Below are 17,136 nucleotides of genomic sequence, written 5' to 3' on the forward strand. Positions count from 1 at the left end.
CCAGCCCGTGGGCTCGTCCCCCCTGCCCCCACCCAGCTGATTGGGGAGCTGATCCAGCTGAAAACGAGCCAAAAACCCCACTGTGTTCTGCTCTCCCCATCCCCAGACCCCCCCATCCCCCCCCAAAAGTGGGATCAGCCCCCCCCCCCCTCCGACTTTTTTCCATTGGGATGCTCAGGCTCAGAGCAAAACCACTGTACCCCGCCCCAACACCCCTTAAAAAAAATTAACTCCCAATCCCCCACAAAGCAAAAAAAAACCCCAAACCTTTTCCGACCTTTTTTCCCTCTTTTTTCCCCACTGGCTTGGCCCCTTCCGCACCCGGAGCGAGCTGCCGCGCGGATGCAGGCGCCGGAGCCCTGTAAATATTAATCAAATCGCTTTTTTTTTGCTCTGTTTAGCTCCGCGGGATGCAAACAGATGGGAGACGAGAGGGCTTTTTACCCAGCCGAGGAGCGGGGTAACTCAAACCTAATGAATTCCAGCGGCGGAGCGGTTTTCCATAAAATCAATAGCGGGATACGAGGGTGTAAATATTTTATTAGGGGCTGGAGCCGATGGTGAGGCTTTACCCGGGGGGGGGGAAACGCGTGGGGCGGGAGCAGAGGCCTCGATGCTCGGCGGATTGGAGGGGGTGTTTTCCTGGGAAAGCTGGAAAAAAAGGAGGAAAAAAGCAGGGGGGGAAGAGAAGGGGAAAAGCAGGATCCTGCACCCAGCGCTGCTCCAGTGTTGGGAATTCCCATGAGCATTTTGGGGGCCCATGGCCAGGACCTCCCCCCCCAGCCCCGGCATTGCAAGTGCGTCCGGAGCGAAGGTGCTATCTGCTCATTTAATATTAACAAATTGAAATGAATTATTTTAATGCCAATTAACTTGTAGCTGTCCCTTATTAATAGTAATTTAGATTAATATTTCTTGGAAGCGGGAACACTGGGCTCGGGGCTACGTGATTTGAATACCAGAGCATGGCGGAACTCTTATTTATTTTTTAGCTGAATTCTCGCTTTTTCAACCCAAAATTGGGCTGAAGGCTCTTTTCTTAGCGGGGTGGGGGGGTGGAGTGAGGCAAAAGGAGGTCCAGTTCAGAACACTTGTCGAGTGCCCCATAAAAATCAGATTTCCCGGCTTGGCCCAAGCATCCCACTGCAGGACCCTCATCGTGTTGAGGGGAAAAGCTGCCCCCCCCACCCCAATCCCCCCGAGTTGGAGACCCCCCCCAACCCGGCAGCTTTTGGGGGTGGGAATGGGGGAAAAGGGGAGTACCCCCAAAAATAGACTTTTTCAGGCTGTTTTCTGGAGAGAGATGGAGGAGGGGGGAGTGGGGAAGAGGGGATGAAGGGGGGGGCAAAGTTTGCTGCTGCCCTTTTCCTGCAGGGGGATGGGGGGGGAGGAGGGAAAGAGGGAGGGAATGGAGGGAAGAAAAGAGAGGTGGGAAAGAAAAATGAGAGGAAGGAAGGGAGAAAGAGCGAAAAAAGGGAAAGAAAAAAGATGCAAAAGAGTAGGGAAAAGGAGGCAAAAGGAAGAAAGGGGGGGAAAGGGAAGAAAAGTGAAGAGGAAGGAAGAAAAAGGAAGAAAAAGTAAAAAGGGAGATAGAGAGGAAAAAAGGAAAAATGAAAAGAAGGGAAAGGAAAAAAGGGCAAAAGAAAGGAAGAAAAGGAGAAAGCAAAGGAGGGAAAGGAAGAAAAAGAAAGAGGAAAAAAGAAAGGGGGAGAAAAGGGGCGGGGGGGGCCGGACCCCGCTTACCTGCCGCGCAGCTCCCCGACGGGGCGGACGGGCCGGGGGGACCCGGCAGGACTCGGGGGGGCCCGGGGAGCTCCGGGGGGTCCCGTCCCGGCGGGTGCCGTTCCGGGGGGTCCCGGGAAGAGGCGGGGGGGCCGGTTCGGAGGGCGCAGCAGCCCCGTCTCCCTCCTCCGGCCGCTCCGCCCGAGCCGAAGCCGCGGCCGCCCGGGGGCCCGTCCCGTCGAGGCGGCCCCGGCCCGCACCGCCCCCGGCGCCGCCCCCAGCCCTGCCCCGGGGGGGGTAGGGGGGCACACTTTGCTTTTTCTGCCTTTTTTTTTCCCCGCCCCCCCCCCCCCCTTCCTCCTCCCAGCCCCGTCGTTCTCACCCCGAGGCTCCTCCCGGGACCCCCCCCCGCGTGTCCTTCCTCCCACGGAGACCCCCGGGACCCCCCCCCGGGACCCCCCCACCCCACGTCCTCCGTCCCTCGGGACTTCCACCCCAGAAGGCTCCCGGGATCCCCCCCACGGACACCCCCCACTCCCCCCCAGACCCCTATGGACCCCCCAGCCTGACCCCCCCTCCATGGGGTAAAGCCCCCCAGGACAGGACCCAGCCCACCCCCCCGGGACCAGGCTGAGCCCCCCCAAGCCCAGGCAGCATCTCCCACCTCTGGCAGTGCCTATAGACACGTATAGAGGGACAGGCAGCAGGGTGCCAGCACGGCACCCGCACCTATAGGGCCCTATCGCTCCTACGCATACAGAGCGGGACCTACAGGGGACGTATAGAAGCAGATACAGTCCCCTCCCCACAGATGTATACAGTCTAATATATAGATAATGTATAATATAATGCGTAATTTATACATTATAATATATAATGTATACACTATAACCACAGGGTTATAATGACATCTCTAGGGCACATATAGGCACATATACAATCCTATTCCTGTGATGCTGTGTGCAGGGCTGGATCCATGGGGTGCATATATATCTTTATCTATACATACACTTCTATAGCTAGTGATGCACAGAGCTGGGTAAGGGCCTCGCATATAGACCCATATACTGTCCTGCTGCTCAGTATATTGGGGGCTTATAGACAGATCTATAGTCTCACCCCCCACAATCCTGCATATGCACATAGGGATGTCCCTGCAGATGTGTCTCCTATGTATCTGCAGGTGCTAAAGCCCTTACAGCACCAAGGACCGGGGAGAAAAAAAACCCCATCATTTTTAACCCCCCCCAAAGTTCTCTCTATAGGGCTGGAAATGAGGCAAGAAAAACAGGAGATCCCGTGACTCCAGGAGCTGGTGCTTGATGCTGAGGGATGCAGGAGGGGAGGGGTTAGGGTTAGGTATAATAATATTAATAAGAAATAGAAATAGAAATAGGAATAGACTAAGACTATGACTAAGACTAAATTAACAGTAACAACAATTTAATACTAAAAGAATATGCCATACTATTTACGGGGGTGAAACACCTGGGTGCACGTTGTGAGGCCGGTTTGGGGCTGAATTCTTCCTAGGGCTGGAAGTGAGGAGAGAAAACTGAAAATCCCATGACTCCAGGAGCTGGCGCTTGATGCTGCGGGGTGCAGGAGGGGACGGACGGCATCGCGTCGGTGCGGGTACCAAACCCCGGGGCAGTGCGGTTCGGTACCCGCGCCGACGCCATGCCGTCCGTCCCCTCCTGCGGGCTGGTTATTAAAAAACTTCTAAGATGATGATTATAAAATTCAAGGTATTTTATATAAAATCCATCCTCTGCCTTTCACCCCCTGCCCTTTTCACCCCCGGCTGGCCCGGGGCCAGGCGTGACCCGGTCATTGACTAACCCCGAGTCAATAAGTCTGCCGGCATTAGCATAAAGCATGAATCTGGTGGCAGGGTGATTAATGAGAGCGCGGAGGTAAAGATCTGCCAACTGGCTCAGTCCTGGAATGACGATTTATCATTGGGGCTGGGAAATCATAGGAATCCAGATGACTTAATTATTCAGATATAGGGAAAAAATATATTCGGATAGAGAAAAGGGTTCAGGTAGAGGAAAGTGTGCAGCTAGGAAAAATATTCAGCTAGGAAAAATATTCAGATATCAAAAGTATTCAGGTATAAAAATATTAAGAGAAAAAAGATTGCGAGGGAAAAATAGTCAGATATAAAAAATTCAGATAGAAAAATGTTCAGATATAAACATGTTAAGAGAAAAATATTAAGATAGAAAAATATTAAGTTAAAAAAATTTCAGATACAAAAAAATTCAGATCTAAAAACATTTGGATAGGAAAATATTCAGATGGAAAAAATTCAGATAGACAAATATTCAGATGTCAAATATTCAAATACAAAAAACCTCAGATCTAAAAATAGTCAGATATTAAAAAATCCAGATACGGAAATATTTAGACATTAAAATCTTCAGATATAAAAATCTTCAGATATAAAAATTCAGATATTAAAAAATTCAGATATAAACCAATTCTTCAGATATTCTTTTAAAAGGTGATGGGGGGGAAAGGAAACTAAAACTGATAACTGAGTTGGGGGGTTGGCGGCTCCGAGGGGTGTTTCTGATCCCGCTCTGCCCCTTCCCGGGCCATTCGCCCCGGCGTGCGGAGGCCGTTGAGGCTGAGGCCGAAGATGGGCCTGAGGATGAGGATGAGGATGGTCGGAGCCTTCACGCCCGGGCTCCTCCCGCCGCCTCGTTTCTCTTTGTCTGGGGCCTCGCTCCCTCCGTCCCTCTTTGTTTCTCCATCGCCGGCTCTTTGTCTCCCGCCAGCTGCCTCCTTCCTCCTCCTCCTCCTCCTCCTCCTCCTCCTCCTCCTCCTCCTCCCTGCGGGATGGGGCCGGGGGGGGGCAGGATCCGGCCCCTGTGCTGGGGACCAGGGCGATGCCACCCCCCCATTTCTCCATCCCCAAATGGGGCCAAACCCCGACCCCCCCCCATCCCTGCGCCCACCCCCACCCTAGAACAGCTCCCCCCAAATAAAAATGGGCCCGATCCCCCCCAGCTGATTTTTGGGTTGGTTTTCCCTTTTTTTGGCACTTTCTAACCTTGGGGGACCAAAGCAGCAGCTGAGCCCAGGGGTCCCCGGTTGGGTGCTGGGTTGGGGGGGGGGATGTCCCTCCCCAGCAGGTACCACCTGGCTGCCCAACACTCCCAGTGCTCCCAGTGCTCCCAGTAAGCCAGGGTTTGCCCCCACCAGGGACAGATCCTGCTGGGGGGAGGGGGGGGCGTATTGGGGTGCAGACCAGGGCTGGATCCAACCCCATTTACGGAGCCGCGTGTGGGGCCGAGCCTGAGGCGGGGGGAGGTTTCCCACTCTGACTCTTTTCTCGCATGGAAGAAATAAAAGAAGACACAGAAATGGGGCAAAAAAAGGGGAATTTCGCACCAAAACTCCCTCTCCAGGTCTCCTTTCCAACCGCGGGGAGATTTACGGGCGCGATCGCTCCTATAAATCACCGCCGCCTTTTTTCCTCCGGCCCAGGCAGAAACGCAAACACCTGCACCTGATTATTTCTCCTTTAAACAGAAAAACAGGTGCCGACAGCCCCCATTCCCCCCCCCCCCCCCCAAAAAAAATCCCAGTGAAATCCCAGCGGCAGGATCCATGTGTCTCCCTATGGCCATAAAGGATGAGGTCAAAGCTGTGGTGGCTCCGTCAATGCGGTGTAAATCCGGGGGCGATGGATATAGGATTTGCTCCCACGTCACTTTTGCATCTCCACAAGGGAGATTTGGGGAGAAAAGTGGGGGTTTTGGGGGTGTTCTTGGCTGCAGGCAGGTGGAATAATGCCTTTCTCTGGGCTGTTTGTGGTGGTGGAGGTGAATCCCGTCCCCAGGGGAGCTCAGGTTTGGGGGGTTTTGCTTCTCCCCAAACCCCCGCGGCCAGGCCCTGGTGATGGGGGGGGATGGCCGGGGCGCCCCAGGTTTGGGGCACCGAACCCCATCCCCATCCCAAAGCAGCTGTGGCCATCGGAGCTGCCTGGATGGAACCATGGGCGGCCGGAGCATCCATCTCCCGCCCCAAACTCCCTTCCCCAGCCCCATATTCCCTCCTTCCAGCCCCAAATTCCTTTCCCAAACCCCAAACTCCCTTCCCCAGCCCCATATTCCCTCCTTCCAGCCCCAAATTCCTTTCCCAAACCCCAAACTCCCTTCCCCAGCCCCATATTCCCTCCTTCCAGCCCCAAATTCCTTTCCCAAACCCCAAACTCCCTTTCCCAAACCCCAAACTCCTTTCCCCAGCCCCACATTCCCTTCCTTAACCCCAAGTCCCCTTCCTCAGCCCCCCATTCCCTCCTTCCAGCCCCAAGTTCCCTCCTCCAGCCCCATATTCCCTTCCCAAACCCCAAACTCCTTTCCCCAACCCCAAACTCCTTTCCCCAGCCCCAAACTCCTTTCCCCAGCCCCACATTCCCTTTCCCAGCCCCACATTCCCTTTCCCAGCCCTAAATTCCTTTCTCCAGCCCCAAATCCCCTTCTCCAGCCCCACATTCCCTTCCCCAGCCCCAAATTCCCCCCCATGGGTGCCACGTCCCCCTCCCATGGAGGACCCATCCCAGCTCCCACAGCCACGACCCCCCCCTTCCAGGGATGCCCAAAGCCTAAAGGGGCCTTATCCTGCCCAACCCCCCCCCCCGGAGCATCACCACCCCCAGAGGGGGAATCAAGCTTTTGGGGTGACTCTGCCTGTTCCCCACCCCATTCGCCCTAAGGTGGGGATGGGACGGGTGGGATTCACCCCCCGAATGCCCCGGCCGTCGCCGGACCCATGGGAGAAGCAGCACCAGCCGTTCCCCCGGGACCAGCCATGACCTCACCAGCCCCGAACCAGGATGTTTTTCCCTCTAAAGGGGCTTTTTTCCCCTCTAAAATGACTTTTTTTTCTCTAAAAGGCCTTTTTTTCTCCTCTAAATGGGCTTTTTTTCCCCCTAAAAGGGCTTTTTTCCCTCTAAAAGGGAGGGGCTTTCCCCTCTAAAAGAGCTTTTTGCCCCTTCCAGAAGGGCTTCTTTTCCTTCTAAATGTTTTTTTTCCCCTCCAAAAGGGCTTTTTTCCCTCTAAAGGGGCTGTTTTCCCTCTAAAAGGGCTTTGCCCCACTAAGAAGGCTTCCCCCCACCCCCAAAGTGCTGTTTTCCCGCTAAAATGACTTTTTTCTCCTCTAAAAGAGCTTTTTTCCCTCTTTCCTTCCTCCTTCCTTCCCTTCTCCCACGCTTCCTTGCCCTGAAGCCTCACTTCCCCGGTGCGCTCCCGCTCGCTCCTTCTCCCCCTTCCTCTCCTGACATGTCAAGAACGGGGGAACAAAACCCATCTCATGCAAAGCAGCCAGCGAGGGGAAAAAAAGAGATGTTTTTTATTGGAAAAGATGACATTTTTATTGTCTCTTGTATTGTGCTATTTTCTTTTTTTTATTACCCAGTTCCAGCTTTATTTTAGCCGGTAACAGAAGTGAAATTATTTTTCCAAGAGGGTTTTTATTTTTTTTTTTTTATTTTTTCCCCCCCTTTTTCATATCCACATTTCCTTTTTAAACACTCTATTAGAAAAATATTGCCTAGCAGCTGGGATGCAGGCACCGGGAGAGGCGTGAATACGGCACGGGGAAGGGGAGGGGGGGGCAGCGAGCAATAAAAAATAAAAGGAACCAATAAAGATTAATTATCTAATTAACAGAGACATAAAATATAGAGAAGAATAAATAAGCCTCTTGCCAAAATTTGGGGAGGGGTTTGTGGATGAGGCGGTGGGGAAGGGCAGGGAAGGGATCCTACCTGCCGGTGGGAATTGCGGCCTGATCCTACGGGTCCCCAACCTTGTGCTGAGCACAGCCCCCCCGGTTTTGCCTCTTTCTGCCCCAAAACATGGCTGGGGAGCAGTGAGGGGGGTCCTAGGGGATGGGGCGAGCGTGTCCCCCCCCGAAATCCGCTCCAGCGCAAAGGCCGCCGGGTCCCGTGGGAGATGATGCTGGAGCTGCTGGGGCTCGGCCTGGGCTGTGTTGGGGGGGGGTCGGGGCACCTCCGGATTTGCACCCCTGCCCTGCACCCCCCAACCCCGCACATCCCACCCCTGCGCCCCACATCCCGCACCCCCCCACCCTGCAGCATCCCCAGTCCCGCAGCAAAGCCCCGGCTCTGGGGACCCTCTCGGCTGCGTCTGGGTGCGGGGCTGGGGTGCAGGGCTGGGTTTGGGGTGCGGGTCTGGGTGCGGGTCTGGGGTGCAGGGCTGGGTTTGGGGTGCGGGTCTGGGTGCGGGTCTGGGGTGCAGGGCTGGGTTTGGGGTGCGGGTCTGGGGTGCAGGGCTGGGTTTGGGGTGCGGGTGTGGGGTGCGGGTCTGGGTGCGGAGCTGGGTGCGGGTCTGGGGTGCAGGGCTGGGTTTGGGGTGCGGGTCTGGGTGCTGGTCTGGGTGCGGGTCTGGGGTGCAGGGCTGGGTTTGGGTGCGGGTGTGGGGTGCAGGTCTGGGTGCGGGTCTGGGGTGCAGGGCTGGGTTTGGGGTGCGGGTCTGGGTGCGGGGCTGGGGTGCAGGGCTGGGTTTGGGGTGCAGGTCTGGGTGCGGGGCTGGGTGCGGGTATGGGGTGCAGGGCTGGGTTTGGGTGCGGGTCTGGGTGCGGGTCTGGGGTGCAGGGCTGGGTTTGGGGTGCGGGGCTGGGTGCGGGGCTGGGGTGCAGGGCTGGGTTTGGGGTGCGGGTCTGGGGTGTGGGTCTGGGTGCGGGTATGGGGTGCAGGACTGGGTTTGGGGTGCGGGTCTGGGTGCGGGTCTGGGGTGCAGGGCTGGGTTTGGGGTGCGGGTGTGGGGTGCGGGTGCAGGTGCAGGTCAGAGGTGCGGAGTGTGGGTCTGGGCTGCCGGTCTGGGTGCAGGTTGCGGGTGCGGGTTGGAGGTGCGGGTCCAGGGTGTGGGGTGCGGGTCTGGGGTGCTGGTCTGGGTGCAGGTGTGGGTCCAGGGTGAGGGTCTGGGGTGCTGGTCTGGGTGCAGGTGTGGGTCCAGGGTGAGGGTCTGGGGTGCTGGTCTGGGTGCGGGTCCAGGTAGGAGGTGCAGGGTGCGGGTGTGGGTCCGGGGTGCCGGTCTGGGTGCGGGTGCGGGTCCAGGGTGCGGGTCTGGGGTGCCGGTCTGGGTGCGGGGTCCCGATCCGGATCCGGGTCGGAGGTGCGGGTTGTGGGTCCGGGCTGCAGGTCCGGGTCCGGGTTGTGGGTCTGGGGTGCTGGTCCGGGTGTGGGTGCTGGTCCAGGGTGCGGGTCCGGGTGCGGGTCCGGGTCCAGGGTGCCGGTCTGGGTCCGGGTGCGGGTCCCGGTGCGGGTCCGGGAGCCGCCGCCGTTGCCGGCAGCTCTCTGCCTCTCTCTAGCGGCTTCTCCCCGCAGAGCCGGCCCGGACAACCGGCTGCTGGCAGCCCAGTGCCTCCCAGTTTTGGTCCAGTGCCTCCCAGTTCGGCCCAGTGCCCTGGGGCCGGGAGGAAGGAGGGAGGGATGGAGGGATGGAAGGATGGATAGGGGATGGGATGGAGGGATGGAAGGACGGATAGGGGACGGGATGGAGGGATGGAAGGACGGATAGGGGACGGGATGGAGGGATGACAGGGAGGAAAGAGGGATGGTGGGATGGAGGGAAGGATGGAGGGATGGAGGGAAGGACGGAGGGATGGAGGGAAGGACGGAGGGAAGGATGGAGGGATGGAGGGAAGGACGGAGGGATGGAGGAAGCTTCGCTCCCAGGATTCACCAGCAATTCCCGGCCGGGAGCGCGGCGAGGCCGAGCCGAGGGGGAAGATGGAATTGAAGCCGCGGGGCCATTAACCTGCTGCCCTGGCCCAACTCCAGCTGCAGTAATTACATTCGCCCTGATTAAAAATTTCCCCTTCGTCTTCAATTAGCTTCACCGTTCTTCTTCGCTTCCTCCCCGAACGCGGGCGGCCTCGCGCTGCGGCCCCCTTTCTGCGGCGGGGGGGGGGGGGGAAACTGAGGCAGGGAGCTGGGGGGGTGGGGGTGGTGTGTGAGTGGGTGCTGACGGGGTCCCACAGGTCTCGCAGCGTGTTTTAGGGGCTCGCCGGGTACCTGTCGGCTACTCGCCGAGCACCGCCGTGTACGCGGGGGTGTCCCTGGGGGTGACGCGCAGTACCCGCAGGGTAGGAGGGGTGGTACCTATAGGGCACCTACACTCACGGGGTGTAGCACTGTACCCCCAAGTTACTGCATCGCACTTGCAGGGCGTTATACGGTGCCTACGAGCCCCCCCCCCCCGCCTCCCCGCTTCGTGCTCACCCCCCCGTGTGACCCCTTCACCCCCCCGTGCCGTGCGAGCAAGCTTCCAGCCGTGGACAGAATCCACGGTGGGCTTGTGCTGGAGCCCGGGGGGGGGGGCTCTGGGGATGGAGGATGCCGAGACATCACCCTTGATCCCAATCCCAAGATTTTGCCCCGCTGGGATGGGAGGAAAACACCACCCCCCCCCCACCAAGCCAAGAGGAGCCTCCAACTCAAACCCCATAAATAATTCCCCCCCCCCCAAAACCTCGGGGGGCAGCGAGCAAAGCCTCCAGCCCCCCACATCCCTATAAATATCGCAGGAGAAAACAGTCGCCTCCGAAGGCTTCCCGGGAAGGGCCGTAAATTACCCCGAGCTTTTCACGTGGTCGCAGACACTGCCGGCGGAGGAGGAGGAGGAGGAGGAGGAGGAAGGCCAAGATGCCCATTTATTCCTGGGGATGGATCTGAAGCCTTCTGCTTCCCTTAATTCCTCTCTTCTCCTTGGGCTTTTCCCTTTGTTTTTTTTCTTTTATTTAAAGTAATTCAATAAAAAAAATGTAACCTGCCGTGCAGGGGGCTGAGCAGCCACAGCCCCCCCCCCCGGCTCCAGGGGCTCTGGCACTGCCAAATCCATCTCCCTCCATCTAAAGAGAACCTAGGAATGAGGGGAAAAAGGGGAATAAACCAGCTGTTTCCCACCGGGAATGTCCGGCAGGCAGAAAAAAAAAGGGATTTTTTTAACCCAAACCCACCCAGGTGAGCATGCAGTGCCGGCAGAGCCTGGGGGGGTTATCTGTTCTGTCGTTCCAGCCATCCGTCTGTCCGTCCAGCTGGTGCTCTGTCTCTCCTGGTGTTTATCTTTCCATCTCTCCGTCTTTTGGATTATCCCGCAGAGCATCCGCTCCCCCACCCTGGCCCCAACCCTTTATCTCCCCGCCTGTCTCTGCATCTCTTTATTTTTCTGTCTGTCTGTCTGTCCCACATTAATGGTCCCTGTCTGACAGCTGAGGAGGATGAACCCGCTCAGGATCAGCCCAAAAGGTGCTGAGCCAGCCCCCGTTTCCTCTCAAATCAACTCAAACCTCTGTAATTAAATCAAAATCTCCCTTTGCCCCTTTTCTCCCCAAATCCGAGATGGAAACACCGAGAAGAGCCATTGGACCTGCCCTTTCTCAAGGCGTCCCCCAAGGCGGTGAAGCTCAAGGAAACACGGACGGCTGCTCCCACGCGTGGACAGACGGACACAGGACCTCGGCCCCGGCTCCAGGGCTGCTGGCACCGAGACACCCTGTCCCTGTCCCTGTCCCATCCTTCCCCACCACGGCTGCCCCATCCGTGTGTCCCGATCTGCCCGCACACCCATCCATCCGCCTGTGCATCCCTCTGTCCACACATCCATCCATCCATCCATCCATCCATCCATGTATCTGTATTTGCAACTCCAGATATCAGTAAGTGCCATAACACCCCCTCTGCTACACCCGCCGTCTGAGCCAGGTGGGAGCCCGGCGGGAGCCACAAACACCCTCCTTCCCTCCTTCCCTCCATCCCTGCCTCATCCCTCTCTCCACGCATCCCTCCATCCCATTCCTCCATCCCTGCCTCATCCTTCCATCCCATCCATCCCTTCCTCCCTGCCTCCCATCTCTCCTTTCCTCCCTTATCCCTCCGTCCCTCCTTCCCTGCCTCATCCTTCCATCCCATCCATCCCATCCCTGCCTCACCCCGCTCCCCACACATCCCTCCATCCCATTCATCCATCCCTCCTCTCTCCCTCCATCTTTTCATCCCTCCTTCCCTGCCTCATCCCTCCCTCCTTCTCTCCTTCCATCCCTCCATCTCCAAGGCTGACACACACACCGGTGACCACGCCGGAGCCGCTCCTTGGATATTGGGGTGCCAGCCAAGAGCCCCCTCCCATTCCCAACACCTTCCCCTTCTTCACAGTCGCCCTTCGTCAGGCTCCGTCCGGGAAACGACCGATTCCCAACTCCAGAAAGTCTCCGATAGCCAAACACTCACTTGGCGTCGAAGCGCGGCGGCAGCCGAACGTGACAATCGCCTTGAAATACGGCTGCATCCAGCCCTCCGGAATGGCGGGACCGCATTCCCTGTAAAAAAATTATTTATTAGGAACTTTTAGTTCTTAAGTGGCAGAGTGATTTAGTGCCGGCGGCTGCCGCCGGCCCTGGGAACGCCGGCTCGGGCGGCACGACTCGGGTCGCGGGGAAAAGCTGCCGGGGCGGCGGCGGGCGGCGTGGGGACGTAAAACTGTCACCGGGGGCTTAAATCAGGGATTGCGGGTGGGGGGGGGGGGGAATCGGGGGGGTGTTCCCCGGAATGGGGGTCCCTGGGGAGCTGGGAATGGGGTGGGGGGGAAGGGAATGGGGGGAAATGGGTGGGGGTTAATTGGAAGGGGATAAATGGGAGCGGGGGGGAAATGGGGAGTGAATGGGGGGCAAATGGAAGTGGGGGTAAATGGGGGTAAATGGGTGGGGCAAATGGGGTTAATTGGAAGGGGGGAGTGGGGGGAAATGGGGAGCAAATTGGGGTAAATGGGAGGGCAGCAAATGGGGGGGGCAAATGGGAGTGGGGGTAAATGGGGGGCAAATGGGAGGGGGAATTGGGGTGAGGGGGAACGGGAGTGGGGGCAATGAGTAGAAATGGGGTGGGGGGGGAATGGGGGGTGCGCAGGGCCGGGGTTTTGGGGTGGGGTACCAGGGGTGGCTGTGGGATGCGTGGGCGGCTCCTGGGGTCGGACGTGCTGGTTGGGGGGGGGGGGGGGGGGGGGCAGGATGGGGGGGGTTCATACCCCAGAGGGGGTTCGACCCCCCAAGACTTTGCCCAGATGTGGGGCCACGTGGGGGCGCCCACCTTGGGACCCCCATCTCCCATGGGGCACCACCGGTTGGGGGCAGGGGCAGGTGGGTGGCCTCATCCCAGCGCACCAGGGGAGATGCAGTCAGTGGGTGCCCCCCGGCCCTGGGGGGGGTCCCGGGCGCACTGCAGCCTTTGCCGGCCCAGAAATGGGGAAAACCCACCAGAATTGCTGCAGAAACAGGCAAATTCCTGCCCCCCTGTGCTGCAAATCCTCTTTCCAGCCCTGTGGCTGCCCCTGAGGACCTGCTGTGTGTGCCCCCCCCCCCCCCCCAAAGAAGACATCCATGTTCCCCCCCCCCGAGTGCCGTGTCCCCCCCCAGGTCCCCACATCCCCCCCCAAGCTCCCGTGTCCCCCCATGTCCCCCTCCAAGCCCCCATGGCCCCTCTGCCCCCAAAGTGCTGGGTCTCAGGGCAGGTAACAGCCTCTTACCGTAAAGATGCTGATTCATTAACGGCCAAATTAATTACGTGTCGCCATTAGTCAGGGCCTGGCTGGTCGGTGCCAGGCTGGGGACAGGCCCCTCGCCCGGGGTGGTGGTGGTGGGGGGGGGCGACACCAGAAACTCAGTGCCTGCCAGGGGGATGGGGCCCCCCCTGGGCCCTTTGGAGGATGGCAGGGACTTTGGGGGGTGCAGGATGGCGGGGGGTTCTCCCTGCATCACACTGGATGCAGCCCCCCCCCTCCTCCCCAATCTCCCCGGATACCTGGGTCCTCTGTCAGCTTTAGGGGGGCATCGGGGGGGTGTCTGGAGTGAACCCAGGAAGCCCCCCCCCCCCCCCCAAATGCCCTATGGGGGTTAACTCAGTCTTTGAGGATCAGGAGGGGTTATACCCCCACCCTGCACCCAAAAACCACCAGGGTGTACCCCCACCCTGAATGCCCAAATCCAGTCAACCCCCCCACCCTGCACCCCCAAATCCAGGTGTATGTCCCAGCTGCACCCCCATATCCAGTTACACCCCCAAACCAAGGTGTACTCCCCTCCCTGCACCCCCAAACTGGGGTGTACCCCCACCCCCAAATCTGGTTTTACCCACACCTGCATCCCCAAATCCAGGTGTATCCCACACCCTACACCCCCACATCTGCTTACACCCCCAAACCAACGTGTACCCCCACCTGCACCCCCAAATTCACGAGTGCCTTTGGGCCAGATGACTGTAGCAGGGAACCCCCACACACACCCAGGGGCAGGTGACCCCCCCCCCCCCCCCCCCAGGGGATGTCACCCCAAGGACGAGGCGGAGGCCACGGCCCTGCAGGACACAGTGTTTATTGCCAGCAGGGGAAACTGAGGCACAGGGACAGGCAACAGACCACCCCGGGGACCCCTTTGCGCCCCATGTCCCCACCCCCTGTCTCCCCGGCCTGGGGGACACACCCAGGTCTCAGTTTTCCCTGCCAAGAGTGAGCAGGGCCACTGAGCCCTTGGGTTAAATAGCTTAAAAAAACCCCAAAACCCCAAAAAGGGAGATTTTAGGGGAAATAAAAGGGTGAAGAGCCCCACAGCTTGGTGGGGATCAAGCCCGGGGCTCCCAGGTGCCTCACAGGGGAAACTGAGGCACAGGGCAGGGTCACAGCCAGCACCCCCCATGGGATGTGGCACCTCACCTTTCCTGAGAGCCCATTTAGTGTTAAACTGGGGAGACTGGAGGCTGCTGGCAGCAGAATTAGCCCTTGTGGTGGGGTCTGCCCCACGGCAAGGGGAAACTGAGGCATGAGACAGGGCAGGGGATGGATGTTTCCCCCATCCCTGTGTGATGGGACCCCGCTTTGCTCTCAGTGGGGAAACTGAGGTGCAGACCCATCCTCTTCCTCAAAATGAGACCCCGAGCTTGGTCCTGTGGGGGTAAAACTGAGGCAGAGATCCATCCTCCACCTCCTGAAGGTCCCCCAAACGAGCTTCGAACTGGGGAAACGGAGGCACAGACCCGTTACCCACTCCCCCCAAACCCCAGCCTTGCCCTCCACAGGAGAAACTGAGGCACAGATCCACCTATCCCCCTCCGAAACCCTCCGCCTCACCTCCCCGCCGCCGTGCCCCCCTTCTCCTCCAACAACTCCAGCACTCCCAGTTCTCCCAGTCGCGCCTTGGCCAGCTCCTCCCACCCCCGGTTGGCACGGGGGTTTCGGGGTGAGGGATGGGGTAACCCCTCGACGCGAACGGTCAGGCCGGCAGCTGCCAAAGCGCGCCGTGCCCGCCGCTCGGCGTAACGCCCCACGCCCACCACCAGCCCAACGCCCAGCAGCCCCACGGTTCGTGTCAGCGCCCGGTCGCAAAGCCCCATCAACAGGTCGCGTTGGGCGGGGGGCAGCTCGGTGGGGGGCAAGTTCCGACCGCTGGAGGCGAGGAAGAGGAGGGGACAGTGGTTGTGGACGAAGCAGTGACGGAAGAAGAGGTGGGGGTCGGGGCAGAGGGTCCGTACCAGCCCCCAAAAGCGGGCGCCGCTCACCTCTGCCCGTCGGCAGGTCAGGCCCAGCACCGGGCGCTTGGGGTGCTCCGAGGGCGGCTTCTTCACCCCCCCGACGACCCGCAGCCACTCCCGCACGTGCCAGACTTCTCCGAAGGGAACCTGTGAGATGGGGAGGGCAGTCAGGGGGAAGCTTGTGATCACCCCCCCTTCCCAGGTGCGGTTACTCCTCCCCGGGAGTTGGAAGGGGGAGCTTGGGGGGTGCCCTGGGGAATGGCCATGCTGAAACAGCCCTGGAGTTGAGCCAGCTGCCTCTGTGCCTCGGTTTCCCTCACGTGGGGCTGCGTAGGGATGGATGGGGACAGTGCTTGGCATCCCCCGAGCACTGCCGTGCCTCAGCTTCCCCCCCTTTTTGGCTCTGCGGGGACATACGGGGTGCACACACACACCCCCTGTCCCCTGGGCACAGCCACCCTATCAACACCCCTGGCCCAGTCCCAGCCTTGCCCGTGCCTCAGTTTCCCTCCCCACCGGGGTCCCCCTGGGTGCCGCACCCCGGTCTGGGCCATGCCGAAGGGGCCAGGGTTCATGCCAAGGAAGAGGACGCGTTTGGGGGTGCGGCAGTAGCGGCGCACGAAGTCGCAGTGGGGCTCCCAGGCATAGTCGAGGGGGTGGTAGACGTGGCTGACGGGCTCCCCGAAGGGCGGCAGCGCCTGCAGCAGCGCGCTCTGCTCCCGCTCCAGCCGCAGGAACCGCCCTGCCAGGTCATCGTCGTTGTCATCCTCCTCCTCTTCTGCCACTGGCACCGTCCCTGTCACCGGCTCTGTCACCGTCTCCACAGTCTCAGCCACGCTCTCCTCCATGCTGCCATCGCCTGGTGCCTACGGAGGGGAGAGGGGTGACGGGACAGCCCCGGGAGGTGACAGGGCAGCCCTTCGAGGGAGGCACCATGCCCGGGGTGGAGGTGAGGGGGCAGCCTGTGCCCCCTCCAGCTCTGAAACGGCAAAGGAAGAGCCCCAGCGCCCCCCCTCCCCCATCCCCTGCAATCCCAGGGCCCCCAGCTACCCCACACAGCAGCCCTGCACCCCCCCCAGGGCCCCCCTTATCCTAGCCCTATGCCCCCAGGGCCCCCAACTGCCCCAGAGAGCAACCCTGCCCCCCCGAGCCCCCCAATGGCCCCCCTCAGGGCCCCCTAACTGCCCCTCTGCCACAGCCCTGTGCCCCCAAGGCCCCCTAACTGCCCCCCCTAACCCTGTCCTGCCCCCCCCCGAACCCTTAACCGCCCCACAGCGCAGTCCTGCCCCTCAGGACCCCCCAACTTCCCCCCCCCCGCCCCCAGCGCCGGGCCTACCCCAGGCCTGCCGCCCCCAGGGGCCCCTCCCTGCCCCCCAAGCCCGGCCTCGGTCCTGTCCCCTCCCCACCATCACTCCCTTCCTCCCACAGGTCCCTCAAGTCCCCTAACGACGTGACGTGACGTCATATAAACATCACGCGCCCCCCCCCCCGAGGCCTACCTGTGTGCGCCGCGCCGGGGCCCACCGGCCGCGCTGCCGGCCCGCCCCGCCCTTTGACCCCTAACCCGGCCCCGCCCCTTCGACCCCGCGCGCAGCGCCTGCCGGGAGCTGGAGTCCGGTGGGCCACGCCCCCCCCGCTCCGCCGCCTTCCCGGCGTGCCCCGCGCGGGGGGGGGAAAAGGGGCGGGGCCGGGCCCTTTGTCTGCGCGCGGCAGCGCTGCATCACGGGGCGGTGCGCGGAGTTTCCCATCGTGCTTTGCGGCGAGATTTCCTCCCCACCCCCCCGGCCCTCACAACGGGGTCGTGAACACGCGTGGGCAACATGGCGGGGGACACGGACACGGGTGGGACCTGACCTGGGGGT

General features: G+C 60.2%; 2 protein-coding genes across 2 annotated transcripts; both read right to left on the reverse strand.

The window, feature by feature from the left end:
* Positions 1–4,251: 4,251 nt before the first annotated feature.
* On the reverse strand, positions 4,252–10,505 carry LOC126036697 (uncharacterized). Its single transcript, XM_049796723.1, has 4 exons — positions 10,336–10,505; positions 9,444–9,541; positions 8,253–9,164; positions 4,252–4,375 (listed from the first exon to the last, which is right to left on the reverse strand). Exons 1-4 carry the CDS (start codon positions 10,411–10,413, stop codon positions 4,252–4,254), a joined length of 1,212 nt encoding a protein of 403 aa, XP_049652680.1. The 5' UTR covers positions 10,414–10,505.
* Positions 10,506–14,546: 4,041 nt separating this feature from the next.
* Positions 14,547–16,861, reverse strand: SMUG1 (single-strand-selective monofunctional uracil-DNA glycosylase 1). Its single transcript, XM_049796724.1, has 3 exons — positions 16,774–16,861; positions 15,814–16,140; positions 14,547–15,421 (listed from the first exon to the last, which is right to left on the reverse strand). Exons 2-3 carry the CDS (start codon positions 16,120–16,122, stop codon positions 14,870–14,872), a joined length of 861 nt encoding a protein of 286 aa, XP_049652681.1. The 5' UTR covers positions 16,123–16,140; positions 16,774–16,861; the 3' UTR covers positions 14,547–14,869.
* Between the last annotated feature and the right edge of the window lie 275 nt (positions 16,862–17,136).

Source organism: Accipiter gentilis, unplaced genomic scaffold (genome assembly GCF_929443795.1).
Source record: "Accipiter gentilis unplaced genomic scaffold, bAccGen1.1, whole genome shotgun sequence".
Lineage (NCBI taxonomy): Eukaryota > Metazoa > Chordata > Aves > Accipitriformes > Accipitridae > Astur > Astur gentilis.

Coding starts and splice junctions, on each gene's coding strand:
- LOC126036697 (XM_049796723.1), bottom strand. CDS start 10,413: ATGGGCATCTTGGCCTTCCTCCTCCTCCTCCTCCTCCTCCTCCGCCGG. Junction 9,165..9,443: donor CTCCCGGCCGGGAATTGCTG/GTGAATCCTGGG, acceptor TCCCGGCCCCAG/GGCACTGGGCCGAACTGGGA. Junction 4,376..8,252: donor TGCACCCCAAACCCAGCCCT/GCACCCCAGCCC, acceptor CCTCATCCTCAG/GCCCATCTTCGGCCTCAGCC.
- SMUG1 (XM_049796724.1), bottom strand. CDS start 16,122: ATGGAGGAGAGCGTGGCTGAGACTGTGGAGACGGTGACAGAGCCGGTG. Junction 15,422..15,813: donor TCGGCATGGCCCAGACCGGG/GTGCGGCACCCA, acceptor CCCATCTCACAG/GTTCCCTTCGGAGAAGTCTG.